Source organism: Choloepus didactylus, chromosome 7, assembly GCF_015220235.1.
Source record: "Choloepus didactylus isolate mChoDid1 chromosome 7, mChoDid1.pri, whole genome shotgun sequence".
Taxonomy (NCBI): Eukaryota; Metazoa; Chordata; class Mammalia; order Pilosa; family Megalonychidae; genus Choloepus; species Choloepus didactylus.
The window spans coordinates 75,450,698-75,474,482 of record NC_051313.1 but is presented as its reverse complement, the minus strand read 5'-3'; the positions used below and the strand labels follow the sequence as shown (position 1 = coordinate 75,474,482).

General features: G+C 36.7%; 1 protein-coding gene across 4 annotated transcripts in view; it reads left to right on the top strand.

Annotated features, from left to right (window-relative positions):
• MEI4 (meiotic double-stranded break formation protein 4) overlaps positions 1-23,785 on the top strand; it is a 613,415-nt gene that overhangs the window by 456,101 nt on the left and 133,529 nt on the right. For all 4 annotated transcript variants that reach the window (XM_037843991.1, XM_037843990.1, XM_037843988.1 and 1 more), the window contains exon 4: positions 15,752-15,883. In XM_037843991.1, coding sequence (XP_037699919.1) covers positions 15,752-15,883 — 132 coding nt within the window. The remainder of the gene's footprint in view (positions 1-15,751; positions 15,884-23,785) is intronic.

The window sequence follows — 23,785 nt, the reverse complement described above, 5'->3', positions numbered from 1 at the left end:
TGGGTTGTTCTTCTCCAGTCTCTATCATCCTCTAGAGCTCTAAGCAAGTGGAATTTGTCTTTACATATTTTTTTCAGGGAATGTCTTATGTCACCATGTCGATTCCTGTCCTTCCTCAAACTCTAGTATTATTTAATTTTGACTTTCATTTAAATGCCACACAGCCCCCAAGGATTAGAGAAAGGAAATCTTGTTGTATTTATCTGTTGCATTTGAGAAGCTAGTCATAAATAAGCACAATTTGCTCAGCATATCAACAAATGGCTTGTGAATCTCATTGGGTGGGGACCCAGAACTTCTCAGAGTCTCTAATACAGTCATATTCATCTGAACAACAGATCTTAACATAATGACACAGAAAGCACTGCCTATCCCATGCCTAAGCCTGCATGAGAAATTTTCTTGAAATATGAGGAGCCCCTGGTCCCTTCTTTGGTCTTTTGGACTCTTCTGGACATTAATTGTCCTTAGCTCCTGTCGTAGTTTTCTAGGGTTTCTGTAACAAAGTACCACAAACTGGGTGAGTTAAACAACAGAAATTGATTATCTCATAGTTCTGGAGGCTAGAAGTTTGAAATCAAGGTAGTGGCATGGCCATGCTTCCTATGAAGTCTGCAGGGAAGATGATGTTCTGTGCCTCTCTGCTGGCTTCTGGTCGTGACTTGCCAGCAACCCATGGCATTCCTTGCCTCAGACATCACATGTATTCTCTCCTCTGTCCAAATTTTCTCTTCATATAAAGATACATTATTGGATTAATGGCCCACACTATTCCAATGTGACTTCATTTTAACTTGCCTAATTCCACTGTAATAACCCTGTTTCCACATAAAGTCACATTGTGAGGGACTGGGGACTAGGAGCTAAATATATAATTTTGGGATATGCAAATTCTTTCCATAACAGCTCCAATCTGGGTAAGTACTTACCAGATAGAAAATACTTTAAATGTTTAACTTTATTATTTCAACAGGCTGTAGGGATTTAAATAGACATAATTTTTACATGTGTCTCTATCACAATGGGTCCCAAGTAAGCAAAATGTAACAGTTTATAGAGTTCATTTGAATCTTGATATTGCTGACCACAGCATCAGCTGTCTTTCCTAGTTTTGCATAGTCTAAATTTTGCTTTGCAAAATTTTGTCCAAATTATTCATTAAAAATGTGACTACTGGGCCAAATCCTGTGGCATGCTATTAGAGAAGCCCCTGCAGTTATGATCTATACTCTTCAGGTGTAGTTTATTCACTCAGCCTCAATTCATATGGCCCTATTGTATCTAAAAGACATCCCACAGGCTTCTTCAGCTGCCCTCTTGAAAACAATACATTCAATGCCTGTGACTTCTTTTGATTTAGTGTAGTAACCCTCTCATAATAGGACAGAAAGTAAGGTTACTGTAGCCTGACATTATTTTTGAATTGATGTACTTTCCTAACAGACTCTGTGTGCTCTTTTAAGTTTTCATAAATTTTCTGCAGAGCAGAATGTCCTAGGATTTGCCTAGGTTCTTCATATATTGTTCTGTGGTTTGAGACGTCTATTTTCTTATTTTTGAAAAGCCACATAGCACTTTCCCACTTCTATTCTTTAGTGCTTTTGTGTGTTTTCTCAGAGATTTCCATGAATGCATCATCAATCACATGTACATTGTATACTTTAGGATAAAATCCTTCAGACCTTGAGTTCATTTCAAGTAGCTAGATTCTCATATACTCCTCATTGAATTTGAGTCTCTATTTCTGTTTTATAATGTTCTCTTTTAGTGTTTCCAGCTTGAAGATCATTTCCCTTAATGAAAACATGGGAGAAAAATACATATTGTTTCTTTCTTTGTCATCTGTTAATTCTACACCATGAACTTTTCAAACAGGACTACTCCTTTGTTTTCCTTGTTCCAAATCAAATCAGTTGTTTGCCTTATGAGTTTATTTTAAAGTCTTTGAAGTGCCATGATATATCCCGATATATTTTTGTGTCATCAAACAGTTTTACTTTGCCCCTTGTATCTCTCCTTCTAGTGAACACTTAACTCCTACTTGTGTGCTTAGCTCTTCCTCAGGCTTTGGGCTCCCACCTCTTCCACTGGAAACATTCACAGAATCCTGGATAATTCCATTTCAAATTCGTTGTGCTTCTAGAACTGCTGGCCTCACGTTCTAGTTCCAGTAGCATGTTTTGTGTCTTGTGCCCTATACAGCAGGCATGGAAACTGGGTCAGCCTTCCCAATTTCTTAATATATACTGAAAACTGAGGTCCTGTTCTTTACAGCTAGATCATGGGTCTTCAAACATGGCCTCCTCTTAGATCCTACTTTCTTGCGCTGTACTTGATTGCCATGATGCCTGTTACTTCTTACTGAACTTCTGACAAAAGACTGAACTTGTGTACGATCACCGTCTTTCTAAATGTACTTCATTGGAATTCCTCCCAATGCTTTCATCTGGGTCTGCCCTTTGCAAACCTGCCAAACTCTACTTTGTAGATTCCCACTTAGTTGTACCTTTGAGGAGGGAATTTCCTGGAGTCTGCCTGCAAGAGATTTATGCAGTTTTTAGAGCAAAAGTCCTACTATCTAGTAAAGGTATATTTGGAACCCTTGCCTTAAAGAATTTGGCTGGACCATATGTTTTATTTATTTATTTTTGCTAACAGTACTTGAGCTAAGCAGACTTGTCTATACCTTATTTATCCTGATTTTCATTTTTTTTTTTTTTTTCTTTTAAACAGGAGGTATGGTACCCTTAAGCAGAGAGTCTTAGTCACAAAGATGTGTATGATATTGCTCTTGGGGTTAAAAGCCAAAGGAGCAGACTCTGGATGTCTTTACCCATACTGCTCCTCTTTGGGTACTTAAGTCCACAAACCCAGTAATATGTGCACTTCTCATGAGAGAAGCAGTGGGTTAGAGGAGATGTGAGCTCTTGAAAAGCTGCAGATAAAACAGAAAAAAAACTATATTCTTGTACTCCCATTCAGTTGTCCTTTTTTCTTGGAGTTAAAAATAACTAACATTTATTGGGCATTACTGTATGTTAAGTACTGTTACGAGCACTCTACATTTATTAGCTTATTTATTTTTCAAAACAAGCCTATGAAATAAGTTATTCTTATTCCCCTTTTACAGATGTGGAAACTGAGGCACAATGGAGTATGGTAACTTCCCAGTGGTCACATAGCTAGTATATTGTGGAGACAGGTTTTGGGCCAGGCATTCTGCCTTCAGAGTCAGAGCTATTAATGACTGCATTATCTCACCTCTCAGAAATGGTGATAGTAGTGGTAGTAGTTGCAAGAATAGTAGTAGTGGTAATAGTAGTAGTAGCAGCAAAAGCAACAAGGAGGTAGGTGAACTACATCAAACTATGGAAGTGACCTAGTGGGGAATTGTTCTAGTTTGCTAATGCTACCAGAATACAAAACACCAGAAATGGATTGGCTTTTATAAAAGGGGGTTTATTTGGTTACAAAGTTACAGTCTTAAGGCCATAAAGTGTACAAGGTAAGGCATCAACAATCAGGTACCTTCACTGGAGGGTGACCAGTGGCATCCAGAAAACCTCTGTTAGCTGGGAAGGCACGTAGCTGGCATTTGCTCCAAGTTCCGGTTTCAAAATGGCTTTCTTCCAGGACACTCCTCTCTAGGCTTCAGCTTCTCTCCAAAATGTCACTCTCAGTTGCTGTTGGGGTGTTTGTCCTCTCTTAGCTTCTCTGGAGGATAAGTCTGCTTTCAAAGGCCGTCTCCAAAATGTCTCTGTAAATTGCAGTTCCTCTCTCAGCTTCTGTGCATTCTTCAAAGTGTCCCTCTTGGCTGTAGCAAGCCCTCTCCTTCTGTCTGAGCTTATGTAGTGCTCCAGTAAACTAATCAAGGCCTATGCTGAATGGGCGGGGCCACACCTTCACGGAAACTATCCAATCAGAGTCATCACCCACAGTTGGGTGGGGCGTATTTCCATGGAAACACTCAAAGAATTACAGTCTAATCAACACTGATAATGTCTGCCCACACAAGATTACATCAAAGATAATGGCGTTCTGGGGGATATAATATATTCAAACCAGCACAGGTATGTAATAAAATTCTTAAAAAACATAGATGATTACAGAATCTCTAGTAAATCCCAAATGCTCATGAAAATGTTATAAAGCAATACAAATTAGATAACAAGGATTCTATAACAAATTTCATTTCTAGTATTTAATGGCTAGGAATAAATTTGTTTTGAAGCAAAAAGGGAATTGAAGGGAATGCCATGTGTAATCTATCCTTACCTCCCACCCAGGGAGTTAGGTTTGTTGATTTATCTTATTTCCTCCTCCTGTAGGAGGAGAGTAAAGATAATTTAGTTGTTCCTAATACAAGGTTATTGCACATGCTTAAAAAGAATACTTAAAAAGGAAAGTTTAAAGCCATGATGACCCTGAAATGAAATTAAGAAGATAATTCTATTTATGATGGCATGAAAAAGAATAAAATAATCAGAAACAAATTATCAAAAGAAGTACAAGATTTCAGTGTATTGCTGAAAACTATAAAGCCTTGTTGAAAGAAATTAAAGTATACCTAAATAAATGGAAAAACATTCCATGTTCAAAGATCATAAGTTTTAAAATAATTAAGATGGCAATACTCCCCAAACTGATCTATAGTTTCAATGCAATTCCTATCAAAATCCCAATGGCCTTTTTTTTTTTTTTGAGAAATGGAAAATCTGATCCTAAAACTCATATGCAAATGCAAAGGACCCAGAATAACCAATAATCTTGAAAACCAAGAATAATGGAGGACTTAACTTCCTGATTTCAAAATTTAGTACAAATTCACAGTAATAATGACTATGTGATACTGAGCCAAGGATAGACATATAGATCAATGGAACAGAATTGAGAGTCCAGAAGTAAACGCTTAGAATTATAGTAAATTAATTTTTTTGACAAGGTTGCCAGGACTATTCAATGGGGAAAGAACAGTTTTGTCAACAAATGTTGCAGGGATAACTGGATGTCCACATGCAAAAGAATGAAGCTGGACCCATACTTCACACCATATACAGAAATTGACTCAACATGGATCATAGACCTAAATGTAAGAAAGATTTAATATAGGAGCAAATCTTCGTGATGTTAGGCATTGGTTTCTTAGATATGAAACCCAAATCCACAAGTTATAAAAGAAAACAGTTATGCTGCTACTGAGCATAATAAATGCTACTGCTAAATAAGACTCTCAAAAAAGAGTCTTATTTCCAGAATTTATCAAGAACTCTTACAAGTCAACACTAAAAAGACCAATTTTAAAATGACCAGGATTTAAATAGGTATTTTTCCAATACTGAGCAGATATTTCTAGTGAGAACAGCATATTGCCCACATAAAGGAGAGATGTTTAAAGGATTTCTCTCCATTACCACAGAACACATTTGGCAGGACTCCAACTACAAATTCCATCTGGCCTGCTTTGAGCAGCAGCTCCAAACTCAGTTCAGACTTTTAGTTGTGTTGCTTTGGGTCTGCCCCACACATGTATGGCTTAGCCAAAGATTTGGACAGAATTTGTATAAGAATTAAAGTTTCTCCTCCCATGGCTCTCTTCTTTCTAGAGTTCCCTGCTCTTTTCTCCTTGTGGTTGCCCTGGGCCTTGTCCTCTGATTCTTCAGGCCAGAAAGATGGCAGGTTTCCATTGCAGTTATGGCTGCCCTTCAAGCCGTGACTGGTTTGCTCTCAGGCAAAGCATTAAAATGGGAAACTCACTCATGCTAGTCTAGTTCTTCCATGTTTTCACTTCCTTCTAGACTCTGCTTTTGTTCACTCTGTAGAGCCTTCAGGTAGGAGATGTTTAAATTTCATTTCTAGAGTAACAGCTCTTATCTGTGGAAAGTTCAGTGTGTTAGAAATTAGTCTGTCATGTTGAATGCAGAACTCCAGATCATTTACTTTGACAGAAATGTTTTTTTTTTTATATTTTATCTCTCTGAAAAAAAAAATAGCTAAGTATACTAAAAGAGCGACATAGCTGTATTTCCTGGAGTTCTTAATTGGAAAAAAAAAAAAAAAAAAAAAAAAAAAAAAACTACTGTACTTTTTAAACAGAAAGGGATTGTTAAGGGGTAAAAATCTTCTGAATTCTAAGATAAGTTGAAGAAACAGACTTTCAGCAGAGCTTCTAGGAGTACCTTCCAAAACCACATAGTAAAATTGGGCTGTGAAGGTTGTTGCTGCCTCTGCCATGTTTAGGGCTGTACAGAGAGTTTCCAAAGCTATCAGCCCCCGCACTATAGCACTTTGGCCACCATCAGCAATCTCCTGAATCAGTAACATTCCCCCACCACAGCAGTCCCAGAATCCTGCTACATCTGCCAGAAGAGGTCTCATTCAAAAGGGATGCCTGCCACCTGCCTTTCTCACAAAGTAATATCTAGTTAGTATAATCTAACATCTATACAGGACTCTCCCTGCAAGAAGAAATATAAATTTATCTTCTTCAGCATAGGAAGCATGCTGACAAATGTCCAAATGGATATTGAGCAGGTCTGTCTGCTATGGACCACCCCCCTGATTATTCAACATTGATGTACCCCCTTCCTTCTATTTAAACTTTCCCAAATAACAACAGCAACTTTTACATAATGTATCAGTGCTGTCTAAAAATGAATTCTGTTAACCTCTTTCATAAGGAGTGATTCATAGACTCACTAATCATTTTTTCCACGTGGTGATCATGCCTACGCTGGTTCACTCACAATTCTAGTCTAATACTTCTTAACTTATGTACTAAAGTAAACTACTGCAGAATACTCTATCCATGTGCACACACATATATGAAAGGGAGAACCTTTCATGGACCTCATTTCTACAACTGGTTTCAGGATCATAATGGTTACTAACTTTCTTCCTTCACTAACAATCACATTCTGCCTTTGTTTTCAGTCAAAGGATTGGTTGGATTGACCCTTTCATCCCTGAAGGACATGACCTCTCAGTGGTCTTGCCTACATGAAGGTGCTGTAGTCTTTTTACTTCTCCCTCTGGATGTGTCAGTACTATGAGGCAACTCCTGGGTTCCAGGCATTTTTCCTGCTTCCCTAGATAATTGAGATCACTACCACAGTAACCCCTCATTTTGCCATTAATCAAGTGGCATGAAGAACCCCAAAAGACAAAGTGGAAATCTCAACTTTCAGTTCATGCACATGATTGTTGAATGTTTTGATTGGAACCTTCTTCACTTCGGTATTACAACTTCTATACCATCAGAACCCAAAGCCAAAATAATGGGAAGGACATTTTGCTAATGAATCCTTGAGTATAATATTGAGAGTTCCCAATCTTACTGTCACAAACCCTGGGTTCTTGAACTCATGTTTTATGGTTATGGGAGAAAGAGCAGCATATATTCGTCACTGATTTAGACCAGAAATTTCCTACTATTGAATATTAAGTACCATCTAAGTGACAGTTCTGCTTTTAGTTCCTGTTTGATCCTAATTTTGTATAAGGTACAACTATTTGATGATTGAATATTGATGTCTATACCTCAGTTCAAATAGGAAGTTCTGGGAATATAATCACTTGGTGTCCCATGATAGTAAGGAATTCAGTCTCTTGTAGGGTCAGAAGGATGTATGCTGCCTCAAACAGCTACAAAGATCCTTCAAGCATATCTTTTTTTCAGTGGTAGGAAATATTTGCTAAAACAAATTGTTTTTCACTTTGGAGGGGATATTCTAATATGCTTCAGGCCAAGAAACCTCACAAATGTATCAGGCCCCTGAATTCTGGATTTTCTCCCACTCTCTACCATACATATACAAGGGCATTAAAAATACCTGTTACATCAGTATGATATCATCAGTGTAGTAGACTATCATGATATCCTGTGGAACAATGAGATAATCAGGAACACTGTGAACTAAATAATGGTACAGAGCTAACAAGTTGACATTGTATTAAACAGCACAGAAAAAGCATATTGCTGTCTGCTAGGTGAATGCAAATTGCCTTTTTTTTTTTTTTTTTTTGTCTGCTTATTGGGATAGTGAAAAAATTTCCCAGATCAAAATCTACCTAACAGATCTCAAGGACTGTATTGATCCCTGCAGGAGAGGAACGAATCTGGAACAGTAGCACTATGTAGTTGGAGATACCACTTAAATAAGTTTATGATAATTCATTATGACTCTCCAGGATCCTTCAATCTTCTGCATAAGTCAAAGAGGCAATTTAATTGGGTATGTGGTAGGGATTTCCACCCCTGTATATTTCAAGACTTTAATGGGGCACTGAGTTCTGCAAAAACCCCAGGTGAACATATAGATCAAGGTCTATGGGAAGGTCAGATTAACAGAAGGGACTCCTTAAACCACAGGGCCACCACAGAAGCTTATACTTCTGCTTTGATTAAGAACCTGCCTAGAGAAAATTATTGGAGAGGAACCTAAGATGGCAACTAGGTGAGAAAGAGGAAAAAACACCTCTGTGGAAAACACTAGATAAAAAACCAGAAAGGACCCAGAACACCACTTCCAAAGTAGCACCAGCTGGACAAGTTCTGCTAAAGCCACAGGGAACGTGCATTTGGTGAAACCAGGAGTCTGCATTCTGAAATGAGTGAGTGAGTAGGCTGAATCCCTCGGCCACGCTGCATTGGGGGGAAACGGTGGATTGGACTTTTAAAAAAAAAATAAAAGCAGCCCGAGAACAGCTGCAGATAAGACGGGAGCAGTCTGGACTAACGTCTCGGAATCTGGGGTGGAGGATACCCCTTCCCACACCCACTGCAGATTGTCTCAGGTCCAGGGAAACAAAGGGAAGCCCAGAGAGAGACATTTTGGAGAAAGCCATTTTGAAACCAGAAGCCAGGAGCAAAGGATAAGCAGATGCCAGCCACATGCTTTCTTGCTAACAGAAGTGTTCTGGATGCCATTGGCCTTTCTCCAGTGAAGGTATCCTCTTATTGATGCCTTAGTTTGGGCACTTTTATGGCTTTAGGACTATAAATTCATACCCTAATAAACCCCATTTATTAAAGCATGTCAGTGGTTATGTACTTAATCTTTGCTCTGGATAAGCTTCAGTCATGTTGGGGAGACAATAATAGTTTATAGCTATAACCTGGAAGAACTTGTATGATGAAATTTTCTTTGCACTAGTGTTCTTAAATAGGATTTTTAAACTGTAGAAAAGTAAAGACTTATTTCCTAGTATTTAAGTGAACTGAATTTATACCATCTAACCTTAAATATTATTATAATTTAGAATTATAATATAAAATATTGAATACTTAATGAGTACTTACTGATGCCTGGCTGTATGGTAAGCATTTTTGCTGTCTAATTTAATATTCTCAAAACTCTATGAAATGGGTGCTATTACTATCACTTTTGTGCAGATGAGGAAGCTGAGGCATAAAAGGTTAAATACGTTGCTTGTACAAGCTACTAAGTAGTGGAGCTGGGATTTGAACACAGGCAGTGTTGGGCTCCAGAGCATGGAAACTTTCCTTTCCACTATGCAAGGCCCCTTTTATTTTACTGTTATCCTTTTTTGTTGCTTTAAAGTATCACCTAAAGAATGAAATATTGAAAAAGGAGCTAAGTAAACAATTAAAGCATTGGTAAATACTAAAGAAAAGCCCTTTAGAGTTCAGATAAAAAGGTAAATGTTCTTTCAGATACAAACATGTTGTAAAAATCTGAAATATAAGTAGTATTGGAGAGTTATAAAAGGTGTGAATTTCAACCAGTTGCATTATTAAGAAACAATGATAAATAACTGATTTCCTGTGGTAATAACTTGTGTATATATGTATAGCCTTGTCGTTAAGGTGATACATAATACTTTTAAGAGCTAGTTATGCATGTCCAGATTTATAATGAAGATTTCTTTTGAAGTCTAATCTGTTCAACTTCATTTTGAATGACTGACTTTTAAAATTAAATGTTATTAAAATATCAACTTGATAAATTTTTATACCAAAGTTCACAGAATTTTATAAATACCTATTTCAAGCATTCATCCTAAAGTTCATATACGTGGCAATTCCTCTTGCAACATGGCATAATTTATCATTTCCATTCAACATTTCATATGTACTAGCAGTATCTTCTCAATATGATTTTAAATTCAAATAGAGCAGGTGCAAAGTAGATGACTTTCTGTGTTTTGGTATATTCCTTGAAGCCTCTTCTCTACCGGCTATGAGCTAGTCACACTTAATTGGATTAATATTCAAATGGCCTTTCTACTAATAACTATTAGACATGGTTTGTTTCCCACTGTCCTTTTAAATTTATTTAATGATGAGTACTTTTTCAGCCTCTGGATGAAAACTCAGAATCCCACAACTTTTCCCATTACTCTTAGTACAAACAGACTCATTCTAGTAATTTGAAATGTCTAGTCCAGGAATAAATAACAAAAATTTATTTAATTTAAGGTTGAGGTTTTCCCCATCCTGCTACAGAAAAAAAGACTACAAATAGGGAAGAGGATGTAGTCTATCTTTTGCTTTCTCTACCTTGGTCTTCTCTTCCCTCCCCAGCTTGCTAATTATAGTTTTTGACCTCTTTAGGGTTGGATCCTGGAAGAAAGAGGAGAAATACGGGGAGCAGCAATGTTCTTACATATGTGATACTGTGCTATTGATTTACCATCTGCCTTATCTGGGCGTGGAAGGTTTTAATGCTCAGTATACTAGGAAAGATAGTCATGACCATCTGGGTTTAATGGACCCTTTTTCATGTTTTTTCTTTTTTATGTTTTAAGTCATTTTATGGATAATGTACAGAAGATAAATGAAAATCAATGTTATTAAAACTTTATTATGAATAAAGAATAATAAATGAAATTTTTATTCCATATTTTCCTGGAATACATATATCTGAAGTGGGTAGTGTCTTCTGAATGCAATTCACTGCTGCTCAACTGTGATACAGGATCCATCCATTTTCTGTATGCTGATATCAGATTTTAAATATATATCTAACAGGTTCTAGCTTATCTTTTCTTTCAATTCTTCTTCCTTATACTTATAATACTATACATAATTTTGTTGATGGGAGGGTGGCTCTTTTCCTTCTCCATAATCATAAAACATTTTCATTTTTAGGTTTGTAAGCAGAAATTTTAATAATTAATTCAATGAATTTTTCTACACCATTTATTTACTTCTAATACTTTTATATATTTGCCTGCCTTCAGCACATTTATCCAATTATCAACAGTACCAAGTGCAAAAAAAAAAAGCATAAAAGATGAAAGAATAATTTTAGAAAAACAGGATGCTCCAGATTCTTATTGAAAAATATTATGTGATGAAGTCCTCTTATTTACCTGGATAAGAATACCATAAAACCTTTTTGTCCTTACAGATACATCATTTACTCATAAATTGTTGAGTTTGAGAAAATATATCTAGGATGAAGACTCATTTTATGGTATTTCAATTATGAGATCAGTTTCACCAATTTCATCAAAATGATGCTGTCTCCTAGCATTCATCTTCAGAATTGTCAGTAATTGTGAAACATCTTCCTCTGTCAATATTCTCTTCTTTGTTATTATAGACAGAAAATGAAAAATCCTGCAATATGATAAAGGGAAGCTAAAAGTAGACTACAAATTTGGTGTCTTCTGTTTCATTTTATATTCTCTTGAAAGATAATGTAATACTTTTGGGCAATTCTATAAGGAAAGGATGAGGTGAGATGATAATTTACTTTACTACTACCTCATCCTTCCAGGAGATTGCATTAATTTTTCATTTTCTAATTAATTTAGTCCTTTTTATTTTAGCATAATTAGGAAAAATTGCTGAATGTTGAGCTAATTCCAGGATAATGAACTAGAAAAAGGGAAATAAGATATACTAAAAATAAGATCACTAAAATTCTATGATGAAGGGATTGAAGGCCTCTCTGCCAAAGCTGTTCTGTTCCCTGATTTTGTATATTAGGTTTTATTTGAACATAGCCATGCTCATTCATGTGCATATTGTCTGTGGCGTTTTTGCACTAAAACAGCAGTTGGTGGTTGCAACAGAGACTGTATGGCCCACAAAGCCTAAAATATTTACTCTCTGACCCTTTTCGTAAAATGTTTGCCGACACCCATCCATAACGTACCTTGATTTATAACAGAGTCCACTGGATCCAAATGTGAATTACAAGACAGACGGAGTTTTATTCTATATTTTTAACTTTTTCTTTTTGAAATACTTTCAATTTACAGAAAGTTTACAAATATAATACAAACCCCATACAAAGAACTCCAACATATCCCTATTCCCCCAGACACCCAGACCTACCAATTTTAGTATTTAAAACATTTACTACATCATTCTATCTATCCATCTTTCTATTTGTCTGTGTCTTTTATCAGTCTGAACACTTAACACTGCCATATAAATTTCCTAAGAACAAGGATATTCACGTATGTAACCACCTTAAGTACAGTGATCAAATTTAAGAAATTAAACATTGCTATACAGTTTAGTCTATATTCTGGTTTTTAAATGTATCTTAATATTGTTCTTTAGAGCCTTTCTTCTCCACTGTTAGATACTATCCAGGATCACTATTGCATTTAATTATGATTCTCTTTAGTTGCTCTTTTTTTTTTATTGTGGGAAAATATATACAACATAAACTTTCCTATCTCAACCATGCCCAACCATACTACTCAGTGGGATTAATCACATTCACAAAGCTGAGGTACCCTCACCACCTCCCATGACTAAAATTTTCCCATCACCCCAAACAGAAACCCTACACACAGAGGCATTAATTCCCCATTCCCTCTGTCCCCCACCTATCAACCTGTACTCTTATTTTCTGCCTCTGTGAGCTTACATCTGATATTTTCTTTGTAGTTAACATGAGGTTTAAATTTAACATTCCTAAACCCTGAATGATCTTGTTTGCTTTGATACTTTCAATATCATATACAAATTATGTTCCTGTCCTACTCCGTCCCCCCACCTTTATGTAATTCTTGTCCCAAATTACATGTTTATACAAAATGTGTCCAGAAACCACTGATTTGCCATCACATTTTATGCATTTGCCTTTAACAATCCTGTAGAAAGTAAAAAGTGGAGGTACAAACCCAAAAGTGCAATAGTCCTGGCATTTATAACTTACCCATTTCATCACCCTTCCTGGAGATTTGTATTTCTTCATGCAGCTTCAATCTTTTGTCTTTTTCTTTCAACCTACAGAACTCTAGCATCCTTTGTAGGGTCAGTATAGTGGTAAACTCCCACAGCTTTTGTTTATCTAGGAATGTCTGTATCTCCCCCTCATTTTTTTAAAGACCGTTTTTGCCATATGTAGAATTTTCAGTTGACAAATTTTTGCCTTCAGCATTTTAAATATGTCATCTCTTTGGCATTTGATGGCTTTTTTGATGACTTAATTATCATATGTCACGGTGTGGATCTGTTTAGGTTTATCCTGGTTCATTGAACTTTTTGGATGTGTTTATTTATGTATTTTGCTAAATTTGGGAAGTTTTAAAACATTGAGTATTCTCTCTTCTTCTTTCCCTCCTTATTGTTCTGATATTCCTGTAATGTGTATATTGGTGTGCTTAATGGTGTCCCACAAGTTCCTCAGACCATGTTCACTTTTCTTCATTCCTTCCTCTTTCTGATCCTCAGACTGGATAATTTCAATTGTCCTGTCTTTACATCCACTGATTCTTTCTGCTGCCAACTCCAATCGGCTGTTTAATCCCTCCAGGGAATTTTTAATTTCTGTTACTGTGGTCTTCAGCTCTGTTTGGTTCCTTTTGATAATATCCATCTCTCTATTGACTGCCTCGTTGTGTTCATCAATCATTTTCCTAATTTCCTGTAGCTCTTTGAGCATATTTAGGGGCATTTTTTAAATGTCTTTGTCTGGAATATCCCAGGTCTGAGTCTCCTCATCGATGGTTTCTGACACTTTAATATTCTCCTTTGCCAGGGCCACCACTTCCTGTTTCTTTGTATGTTTCATAATTTTTTGTTTAAACCTGAACATTTTGGCATTTTATTAAGGTGCTATTGCTATAATTTAGTCTCTGAGACATCTGTTCCTTAAGCTTGTATCCAACTAGTATTATGACAGAGCTTTTCTTGCATGCTAGAAGCTAACAACAACAAAAAAAAAAAAAACAAAAAAACAAAAAAAAAGAAAAAGGAAAAAAAAAAAGAAGAAGAAGAAAGGAAAAAACAAGGAAAAAAAGTAAACACCTTCCTCAGACTTTGCAGATTAACCTCTTTGAGTGCTCTCTTTCAGAGCTTATTCATACAGTGAGTTTGAGAATAGCTCCAGGCCAAAATGTTGGGGCCATCATGATTCTTTCTATGCTGTGTCTTGTTTTGGGTATATGCATGTGGCCCTAGGAATTCCCCCATTAACAGTTTCCTCATAGTCCCAGGCACTGTAAGATATGCCCTATAACCAGCAGCCCCTTGCCCTAGGCATCCATGACTTGACTGCTTTCTCACAGCATCCTGCAGGAAAGCTCTGTGAAGTGCTTTCTGTACAGTAGGCAAATTCTGGAACAGTAAGCCTGTCAAGAGTGTTTTGGATCAGTTCCTCAGGCCACCACCACACATTTTCCTGGTATATGCACGAGAGTTGCTGTGTTCCTTCTGGAACTCAGATCAGGGACCTGTGCTGACCAGTCTTTCTGGTTAATTTCTGGCAGTTCTTGCTGGTTGTTCAAAGCTTCTGTGAGGGGGATAGAGCCCTTAAGCTTCTCACTCAACCATCTTGATTGAAGCCTTATTATATTTTTTAACAGGTAAAATTTTCTCTGTTATTTGAAAAGAATAAAAATCATCAAATATCACTCCCCATAAATAGTTTGAAAAACTAAATACTAAAAAACTAAACTAGAAAAACTAAACACTAAAACTAAATACTCAGAAAAACTAAAATTGGGTCCAGTGGACCTGATAATTTGCTAAGGATTAATGCTTTAAACTTCATTCATGTGTACCTTTGTAATTTCTTTGACCATCCTCCCTTCCCACTCTGGTTAGATGGCATAAGCACCTCTATTCAGGCTAGTCCCTTTTTCACTCCTAGAAATCTAGGAATACTTCTGAATTCTCAGCGCAGTGTGTGTACCCCTCCAGATGGCAGGACTTGATAGACCCCCTACTATCACCTTCTCTCTTGGGCATGTGGTCAACAACTTTGGCCTGACAAATTCTGAGAGACAGCTGAATCCCTGGGAAACCACAACCCATATTCTCTTTTATAAGCCACTTTAGCTAACACTCTTGCCTTTTGGATTTCTCAGACATAATTGTGACCTGAGTTTTCCTGTTCTGTAATGCATATTTTAAGTAACCCTCTAAAGCTCTTCCTTTTTAACTTGCAATAAATAGAAAAATAATTCCCACCTGTCTCCCTCCATTGTTTAGGAGGGACTTGCAGTGCACCAGTAGCTCTCCACAAAGACATCTTCAAACTTATTCCTCCCACTCTATTATATCATCTCGATAGTGAGCTAAAACTTTTCAAAATATTAACTGTTATACATTTCAAAATGTTAACTGCTATAGAAAATCTTATCACCTATATGATCACCATTTATTTTACAATTTTGCTTGAGACCACCCTAGAATTATGTTTAACATGTTTTTGTATTCTGTACAACCTTTAGATTAATAGCAAAGTCATAGAAAATGCCCACTAAATAAATGTTGATCTGATTTGATAGAAAGTAGAAACCTAATCATTTTTATATTTAGTTTCAGGTGCAGCATTATATCTCTCAGAGTCTGGTAACACTGGGAAGTTGTGGCTTCTTAAGAAAGTCTATTATATCTCTGCTTCTCTCAGAAGTAAACAGTTTTGCTGATGATCTTGGAACCATCAGTCAGGTATTTACAATTTGAAACTGCAGCTCTCATTTACAGTTAACGTAACTGTAGGTTTTCCTTTTCTTTCCCCTTCTCCTTTCCTCTTCTTGCCAGGCTGATATTTCAGTTATTGCTTATCTCTAATGTATGTGACTACTGAAATTACAAAAAGGCATTTTACAAAATAGTTTTCAAAATAAAATCATCTTATTGTCCTTACTTGTATATATGTACCAAAGATGCCATTAGTGACAGCAGAGCAGTGCATAGATGAATGGTCTTAGATCTCCCCAGCCAGGCAGCATGTTTCTAAAGCACTGCAGTGAGTCAGAAGTAAACTGGAGAGGATGCTGAATGCAGTGTAGCATCTAGCTCAGTGGTTCTCATCCCTAGCTAATCAAGAGAATCATTTGGCTAATTTACAAATATGGCATTGACAGACTGTACGCCAATCCAATTAAATAGGGGCTTCTGTGGGTAGGACATAAGTATTGGTATTTTTAAAGCCCTTTTATATGTACTGTCTTTATGTATCACTGCTGACAAATGTGTCAAGGGAACTTAAGTACCCCTATATTTGAAAGTTGACACTGGTTTATTATGTGTTCATTTTGTTAATCATTAATATTCTTGCCATTTCTATGGTAGAATTAAAAGCACAAATAAAGGAACCAGACACAGGTAGAAATGTTTTGGAAAAGAGTAAGAAATTTAAAATACATATATGTATAATATAATTAAAATATATTATAAACACCATATTTTAATAGCTTTTAACCAAGTACTCTACATTTTAATGTAATTGAATTCAGTAAATGACATGGTACATCATGTAGTCAATTACCAGTTTTTCAGCTGACTGCCAAGTGCCAAACCCTCTTAAAAGTTCTGTTTGATACCAAAAAAAAAAAAAAAGCATCATCAGTGATCTCAAGGAGCCAAAGATCCATTCTGAGAGAGAAATAAGATACACTAACTAAAAAAAAGGTGGCATGTTAAACTGTATGATGTGGGTTGTGGAAGTTCCAGGAATAAATGGGATGATAAGGTAAGCTGTAAATCCCTGAAAAGAATTCATGCCAAAGAAGAGACTTAAAATGGGTTTGAATTAAAAAAAGCAGAGGACAAAGAAGGTAGAGGCACTAGGGTGTTAACTGACCAGATGTGTACCCTGGACTCTGAGGAAACAAGGTGAGGTCTTGGCGTTTAAAAACAGGAAGCCATAAAGTAAATGAGGCTGATTGAATTAGTTTATTTGTTTAGAGAATAACAAGGACAGATATAGAAATACTTTTATTTATATATTCTCATTTAATTTTCACAGTAGCTCCATTAAGTTGGTTTTTCATAGCTTGTAGACACGGAAACCAAACTTTAGAGTATTATACTTTTGATGCAATCTTGGTTAAAAGGCATATGCTAAAGTCATAATTAAGCAGCCATTCTAATGGGTGTAAAATGGTATCTCATTGTCATTTTGATTTGCATTTCTCTGGTTCGCTAATGATGTTGAACATCTTTTCATGTATTTTCTGGCCATTGTATATCTTCTTTGGAGAGATGTCTATTCAAATTTATTGCTCATTTTATAATGGGGTTGTTTGTCTTCTTGTTAAGTTGAAGGACTTCTTTATATATTCTGGATATTAAACCTTTATCGGATATGTGGTCTCCAAATATTAACTCCCATTGTGTAGGTTGGCATTTTATTTTCATGACAAAGTCCTTTGAGTCACAAAAGTTTGTAATTTTGATGAGGTCCCATGTTATGGTTTGCTAAAGCTGCTGGAAATGCAGTATACCAGAAATGGATTGGCTTTTATAAAGGGAGTTTATTACGTTACAAATTTACAGTTCTAAGGCTTTGCAAGTGTCCAAACTAAAGCATCAACAAGAAGATTCCTTCACTGAAGAAAGGCCAGTGGCATCTAGGGTTCCTCTGTCATGGGAAGGCACATGGCGATGTCCGCTGGTCCTTCGCTCCTGGGCTCCGGTTTCAAAATGGCTTTCTCCAAAATGTCTCTGGGCATTTTCTCTCTAAGCATCTCTCTGCTCAATTCAAAATGTGTCTGCCTTTTATACTCTCATAGAGGACTCCAGTGACTAATTAAGACCTACCTTGAATGGATATGGTCACACCTCCATGGAAACAATCTAATCAAAAGATCCTACCCACAATTGGTCTGCCCCCACAAGAGTGGGTTAAAATAACATAGTCTTTTTATGGGGTACATATCAGATTCAACCTAGCATATCCCATTTATTTATGTTTTCTTTTGTTGTTTGTGCTTTGGTATAAAGTCTAAGAAGCCATCACCGAACACAAGGTCTTAAAGATGCTTCTCTATAATGCTTCTCTATATTTTGCTTTAGGAGTTTGATAGTTCTGCCTCTTATATTTAGGTCTTTGATCAGTTTTGAGTTGATTTTTGTATATGATGTTAAGTAGGGTCCTCCTCCTTTTTGTTTTGCAAATGAAGATGCAGTTTCCCTAGCACCATTTGTTGAAGAGGCTGTGTTTTCCCAATTGAGTGGTGTTTGCCCCCTTGTCAAAAATCAGTTGGGCATAAATATGAGGATTGATTTCTGAGCTCTCGGTTCAATTTCATTCATCTGTATGTGTCTTTGTCTTGGTAATATGGTACTTTGATTACTGTGGCTTTGTAGTAAATTTTAAGATTGGGAAATGTGAGTCCTCCAATTTCCTTCTTTTTTAAGATGGTGTTAGCTATTTGGGGCCTCCTGCCCTTCCGTATAAATTTGAGGATTGGCTTTTCCATTTTTGCAAAGAAGGTTGTTGGATTTTTTATTGGGATTGCATTGAATCTTTAACTTACTTTGAGTAGTATTTCCATCATAACAATATTTAGTCTTCCAGTCCATGAAGGTAGACTCTCCTGCCATTTAATTAGGTCTTGTTTGATTTGCTTTAGCAATGTTTTGTAGCTTTCTGTGTTAAGTCCTTTACATCCTTGGTTAGATTTATATCTATATATTTATTTTCTTTTAGTTGCTATTGGGAGTGATATTTTTTCCATGATTTCTTCTTCTCATTGTTCATTGCTTATGTATAGAAACACTACTGATTTGGGGTGTTGATCTTTTGCCCCACCACTTTGCTGAATTTGTCTATTAGATCTAGGAGTTTTGTTGTGAATTTTTCAAGATTTTCTGTATATAGGATCATGTCATACTCAAATAAGGAAAGTTTTACTTCTTCCTTTCCAATTTGGATGTATTTTATTTCTATTTCTTGCCTAATTTCTCTGGCAAGAATTTCCACTACAATGTTGAATAACAGTAGTGACAGTGGACATCTTGTCTTGTTCCTGACCTTACAGGGAAAGCTTTCAGACTTTCACCATTAAGTAGGATGTTAACTGTAGGCTTTTCATAAATTCCCTTTATCATGTTGAGGAAGTTTCCTTCAATCCTAGTGTTCTAATTGTTTTTGTCATGAAAGGGTGTTGGGTTTTTATCAAATACCTTTTCTGCAATTGATGTGATTATATATTTTTTCCTTCTTTGTTTTAATATGGTGTGTTACATTAACTGATTTTCTTACATTAAATGACCTTGCATACTAGGGATATATCACACTCGATCATAGAGTATAATTCTTTTAATATGCTGTTGGATTTGGTTTGCCAGTATTTCGTTGAGGATTCTTACATCTATGTTCATAAGGGAAATCAGTTTGTAATTTACTTGTGGTATTTTATCTGGCTTTTGTATGAGGGTAATGTTGGTCTTGTAGAATGAATTAGGGAGTGTTCCCTCCTCTTCAATTTTTTTGGAGATTCTGAGCAAAATTGGAGTTAAGACTTCTTGGAATATTTGGTAGAATTCCCCTGTGAAACCATCTGGTCCTGGACTTTTCTTTGTTGGGACGTTTTTGATTACTAATTTAATCTCTTTACTTGTAATTGGTCTGTTGAAATTGTCTCTTTGTTCTAGAGTCAGTGTAAGTTATTCGTGTGTTTATAAGAGTTTGTTCATTTCCTCTAGGTTATCTATTTTATTGGCATATAGTTGTTCCTAATCTTTTATAGTTCTTTTTATTTCACTGGGGTCAGTAGTAACATCTTTTCACTTCTGATTTTATTTGTAACCTCTCTTTTTGTCATTGTCAGTCTAGCTAAAGGTTTGTCAATTTTATAGATCTTTTCAAAGAACCCAACTTCGGTTTTGTTGATTCTCTTGTTTTTGTTTGTTGTTTGTTTTCTATTTCATTCATTATCTCCTCTCTAATCTTTGTTATTTCCTTCCTTTTGCTCACTTTGTTTTAGTTTGTTCTTCTTTTTCTAGTTCTTCCAGTTTTGAGGTTAGGTCTCTTATTTGAAGTCTTTCTTCTATTTTAATGTAAACATTAGAGCAATAAATTTCCCTCTCAGCACTACCTTCATTGCATTCCATAAGTATTGATATGTTGTATTTTCATTTTCCTTCTCTTCAAGATGTTTCCTAATTTTAACCCACTAGTTATTTAAGAGCATGTTTTTAATCTCCATATATTTGTGAATTTCTGTTTCTCCTGTTTCTGATTTCTAGCTTCATACTGTTGTGGTCAGAAAAGATACTTCGTATGATTTAAATATTTTTAAATTTACTGAGTCTTTTTTGTGACCTAACATGATCTATCATGTAGAATGATCCATGTGCACTTGAGAAAAGTATGTATCCTATTTTTGTTGAGTAAATTGTTCTATATATATCTGTAAGGTCTAGTTGGTTTAGAATATCATTCAAATCTTGTATTTCCTTATTGATCTTATGACCAGATGTTCTATTCGTTATTGAGAGTGGTATGTTAAAATCTCCTACTATTAATGCGGCGCCATCTATTTCTCCCTTCAAATTTGTCAGTATTTGCTTCATATATTTTGGGGCTCAACTTTTAGGTGCATATATATTTATAATTATTACATCTTCTTGTTGAATTATTCCTTTATCCATATATAGTGACCATCTTGTCCTTTGTAACTTATTTTGACTTAAAGTCTATTTTATCTGGTTTTCCCTGTCTTTCTGGGTTTCTGTTGTATCTTGGCTTTTACTTGTTAGTTGCTTTGGAGTTCCCCTGTTTACAGGAGTTTGGTTGTCTCTTCTGTTTCCCAGGAGACAGACCTCCCTCTCCTAGGTATTTGAATTCTGCAAGCCTTCCCCCAATTTGTCCTCCTCTGTAGTTTTTCACACTCCTTTCCTTGTTACAAGCTGGTTTTTCCTGGAGGGCAAATTCTGGGAAAGGGGGACACCAGAGAGGCTTTTCCCAAGTCAGTCTTTCCAAGCCAAAAGAGGGCCACAGACCTACACAGGAGGTGGCACATACTAACTTCAAAGTACCCTGGGGAGGGGATCAGCGAGGATACCAAGAGCCTCTCTCACAGCTCCCCAAGGCTGAGCTTTCTTGTTCTACACAGCACATGCAGCCCTTTAACCAAGTTTCCTTGCAGTGGTTAGGGAGCACTGTATCTTTAAGTCTCTTCCACCATGGCATTTGTCTGGGATAGCAGAAACAATGGTCGCCCTAGTAATTTGAAGTCACTAAGTAAAAGCTGTGATCAGTGTTTGGCCATGCCCACCCCTCATTTTGGAGAAGAGGACTTTTATATATCCTTCTTTCACTAGGGAGCAAACCAGGGGCTGACTCCAGGGTGGCCTGCTGCGAGAGAGGGGAATGGGTGCCATTAGCTGTCATGCAGCTGGAGCAATTTACTGCCTTTACCATAATTTATCTGCCCCTTCTCCCTCTCTTCTCTTGATGCTGTCCAGTGTTCTTCTGGCCTCCAGAGATTCAAAATAGTTGTTTCAGACAGTTCCTGCTTGTTTGGTAATTGTTCTGGTGGAAGGAGTGATACTGGAGCTCCCTATGCTGCCATCTTCTTACAATCCTCTCAGTAGTATCTTACTATAATACTGTCACTTAATGTTTTTAAATCATATTGTTAGGCATTTATGTTTTTGCTATATGGGTTTTGATCTCTGATATTAAAGTTAACACTAAAGGTTTTCCAGAACCGATTCATAAAGGGAGGTGAATTTCAGAAGATTATTTTATTGCATTATCTTTAGTCAACTCTTATTGGTGATTTTCATTCCAAATTTCCAAATTAAGATGAGTTTTTTTTAAAAAAGCATATCAAAATATCTAATTAATTAAACAATTAAATTTCTTTGAACTTCTGGAAAAGGATGAAACAGTCAGGAAAGAGTAACTGTTAACAGAGTAGCCTTCCCCATTGTGAACAACTACAAAAACTGGACAAATATATGAATTATTGGATTTCAGATACTGGACAGCAGGCAGTACAGAATTATCATCCCTGAGATAATCCCCATGATTGCCATGTTGTTTGACATGGCTTCCCTTTCTGAACTGTGGCACAATTTCTGAACAGGACACCACATTATCACTAAATTAAGGAGGCAGTGATTAGAGTTTGGGCTCCCTGATATAGGTAGCACTTCTGTTAGCTGGGAAGGCATGTGTCTACTGTGCCAGTTTGCTAATGCTGCTGGAAAGCAAAACACCAGAAATGGATTGGCTTTTATAAAAGGGGGTTTATTTGCTTACACAGTTACAGTCTTAAGGCCATAAAGTGTCCAAGGTAAGTTATCAACCATCGGGTACCTTCACTGGAGGATGGCCAGTGGTGTCCAGAAAACCTCTGTTAGCTGGGAAGGCACGTGGCTGGCATCTGCTCCAGAGTTCTGGTTTCAGAATGGCTTTCTCCCAGGACGTTCCTCTCTAGGCTTCAGCTTCTCTCTAAGATGTCACTTTCAGTTGCTCTTGGAGCATTTGTCCTCTCTTAGCTTCTCCAGAGCAAAAGTCTGCTTTCATTGGCCATCTTCAAACTGTCTCTCAGCTGCAGCTCCTCTGTTAGCTCCTGTGCATTCTTCAAAATGTCCCTCTTGGCTGTAGAAAGCTCCCTCCTGTCTGAGCTTTTGTAGGGCTCCGGTGAACTAATCAAGGCCCACGCTGAATGGATGGGGCCACGCCTTCATGGAAATTATCTAAGCAGAGTTAACACCTAGAGTTGGATGGGTCACATCTCCATGGAAACAATCAAAGAATTACAATCTAATCAACACTAATACATCTGCCCACACAAGATTACATCAAAGATAATGGTGTTTTGGGGGACATAATACATTCAAACAGGCACAGGTACCTTCACTGAAGGATGGCAAATAGTGTCCAGAAAACCTCTGTTAACTGTGAAGGCATGTGACTGGCATTTGCTCCAGAGTTCTGGTTTCAAAATGACTTTCTCCCAGGACATTCCTCTCTGTAAACTGCAGCTACTCTTCCAGCTCCTGTGCATTTTTTTTTAACTCTTATTTTGAAATAAATTCAAACTTACAGGAACAGTTGCAAAAACAATACAAACCCCATACACAGAACTCCAGCATACCCCAACCCCCCTCCCCCAATACCCCAATCCACCAACATTAACAACCTGTCACACCACCATTTCTTTCTTCCCCTCTCTCCCTCCCTATCTATCATCCATCATCTATTGCTCTGTCTTCTGAACATATGGGAGCAGGCTGCACACATCCTTGAACAAACAGTATAATTCACATATACATTTCCCATGAACAAGAACATTCTTTTCTGCATTCCCATTAAGCTCAGCTAAGAAGTTCAAGAAATTCAACATTGATACAAAGCTTACATTCTATATTTCCTTTTTTTTTTCCTTATGTCCCAACTGTGTCCCTTTGAGCCTCCTCTCCTCCATTCTCAGATCCCATCCAGGATCATCCTTGGCATTTAACTGTCATTGTCTATTTAGACTGTCTTTTTTTTTTTTAATTGTGGAAACATACATACAGCCTAAATCTTCCCATTCCACCCCCTCCCTAGCATTCCATTAGTGGGATTAATCACATTTAGAATGTTGCAATGCTATCACCTTC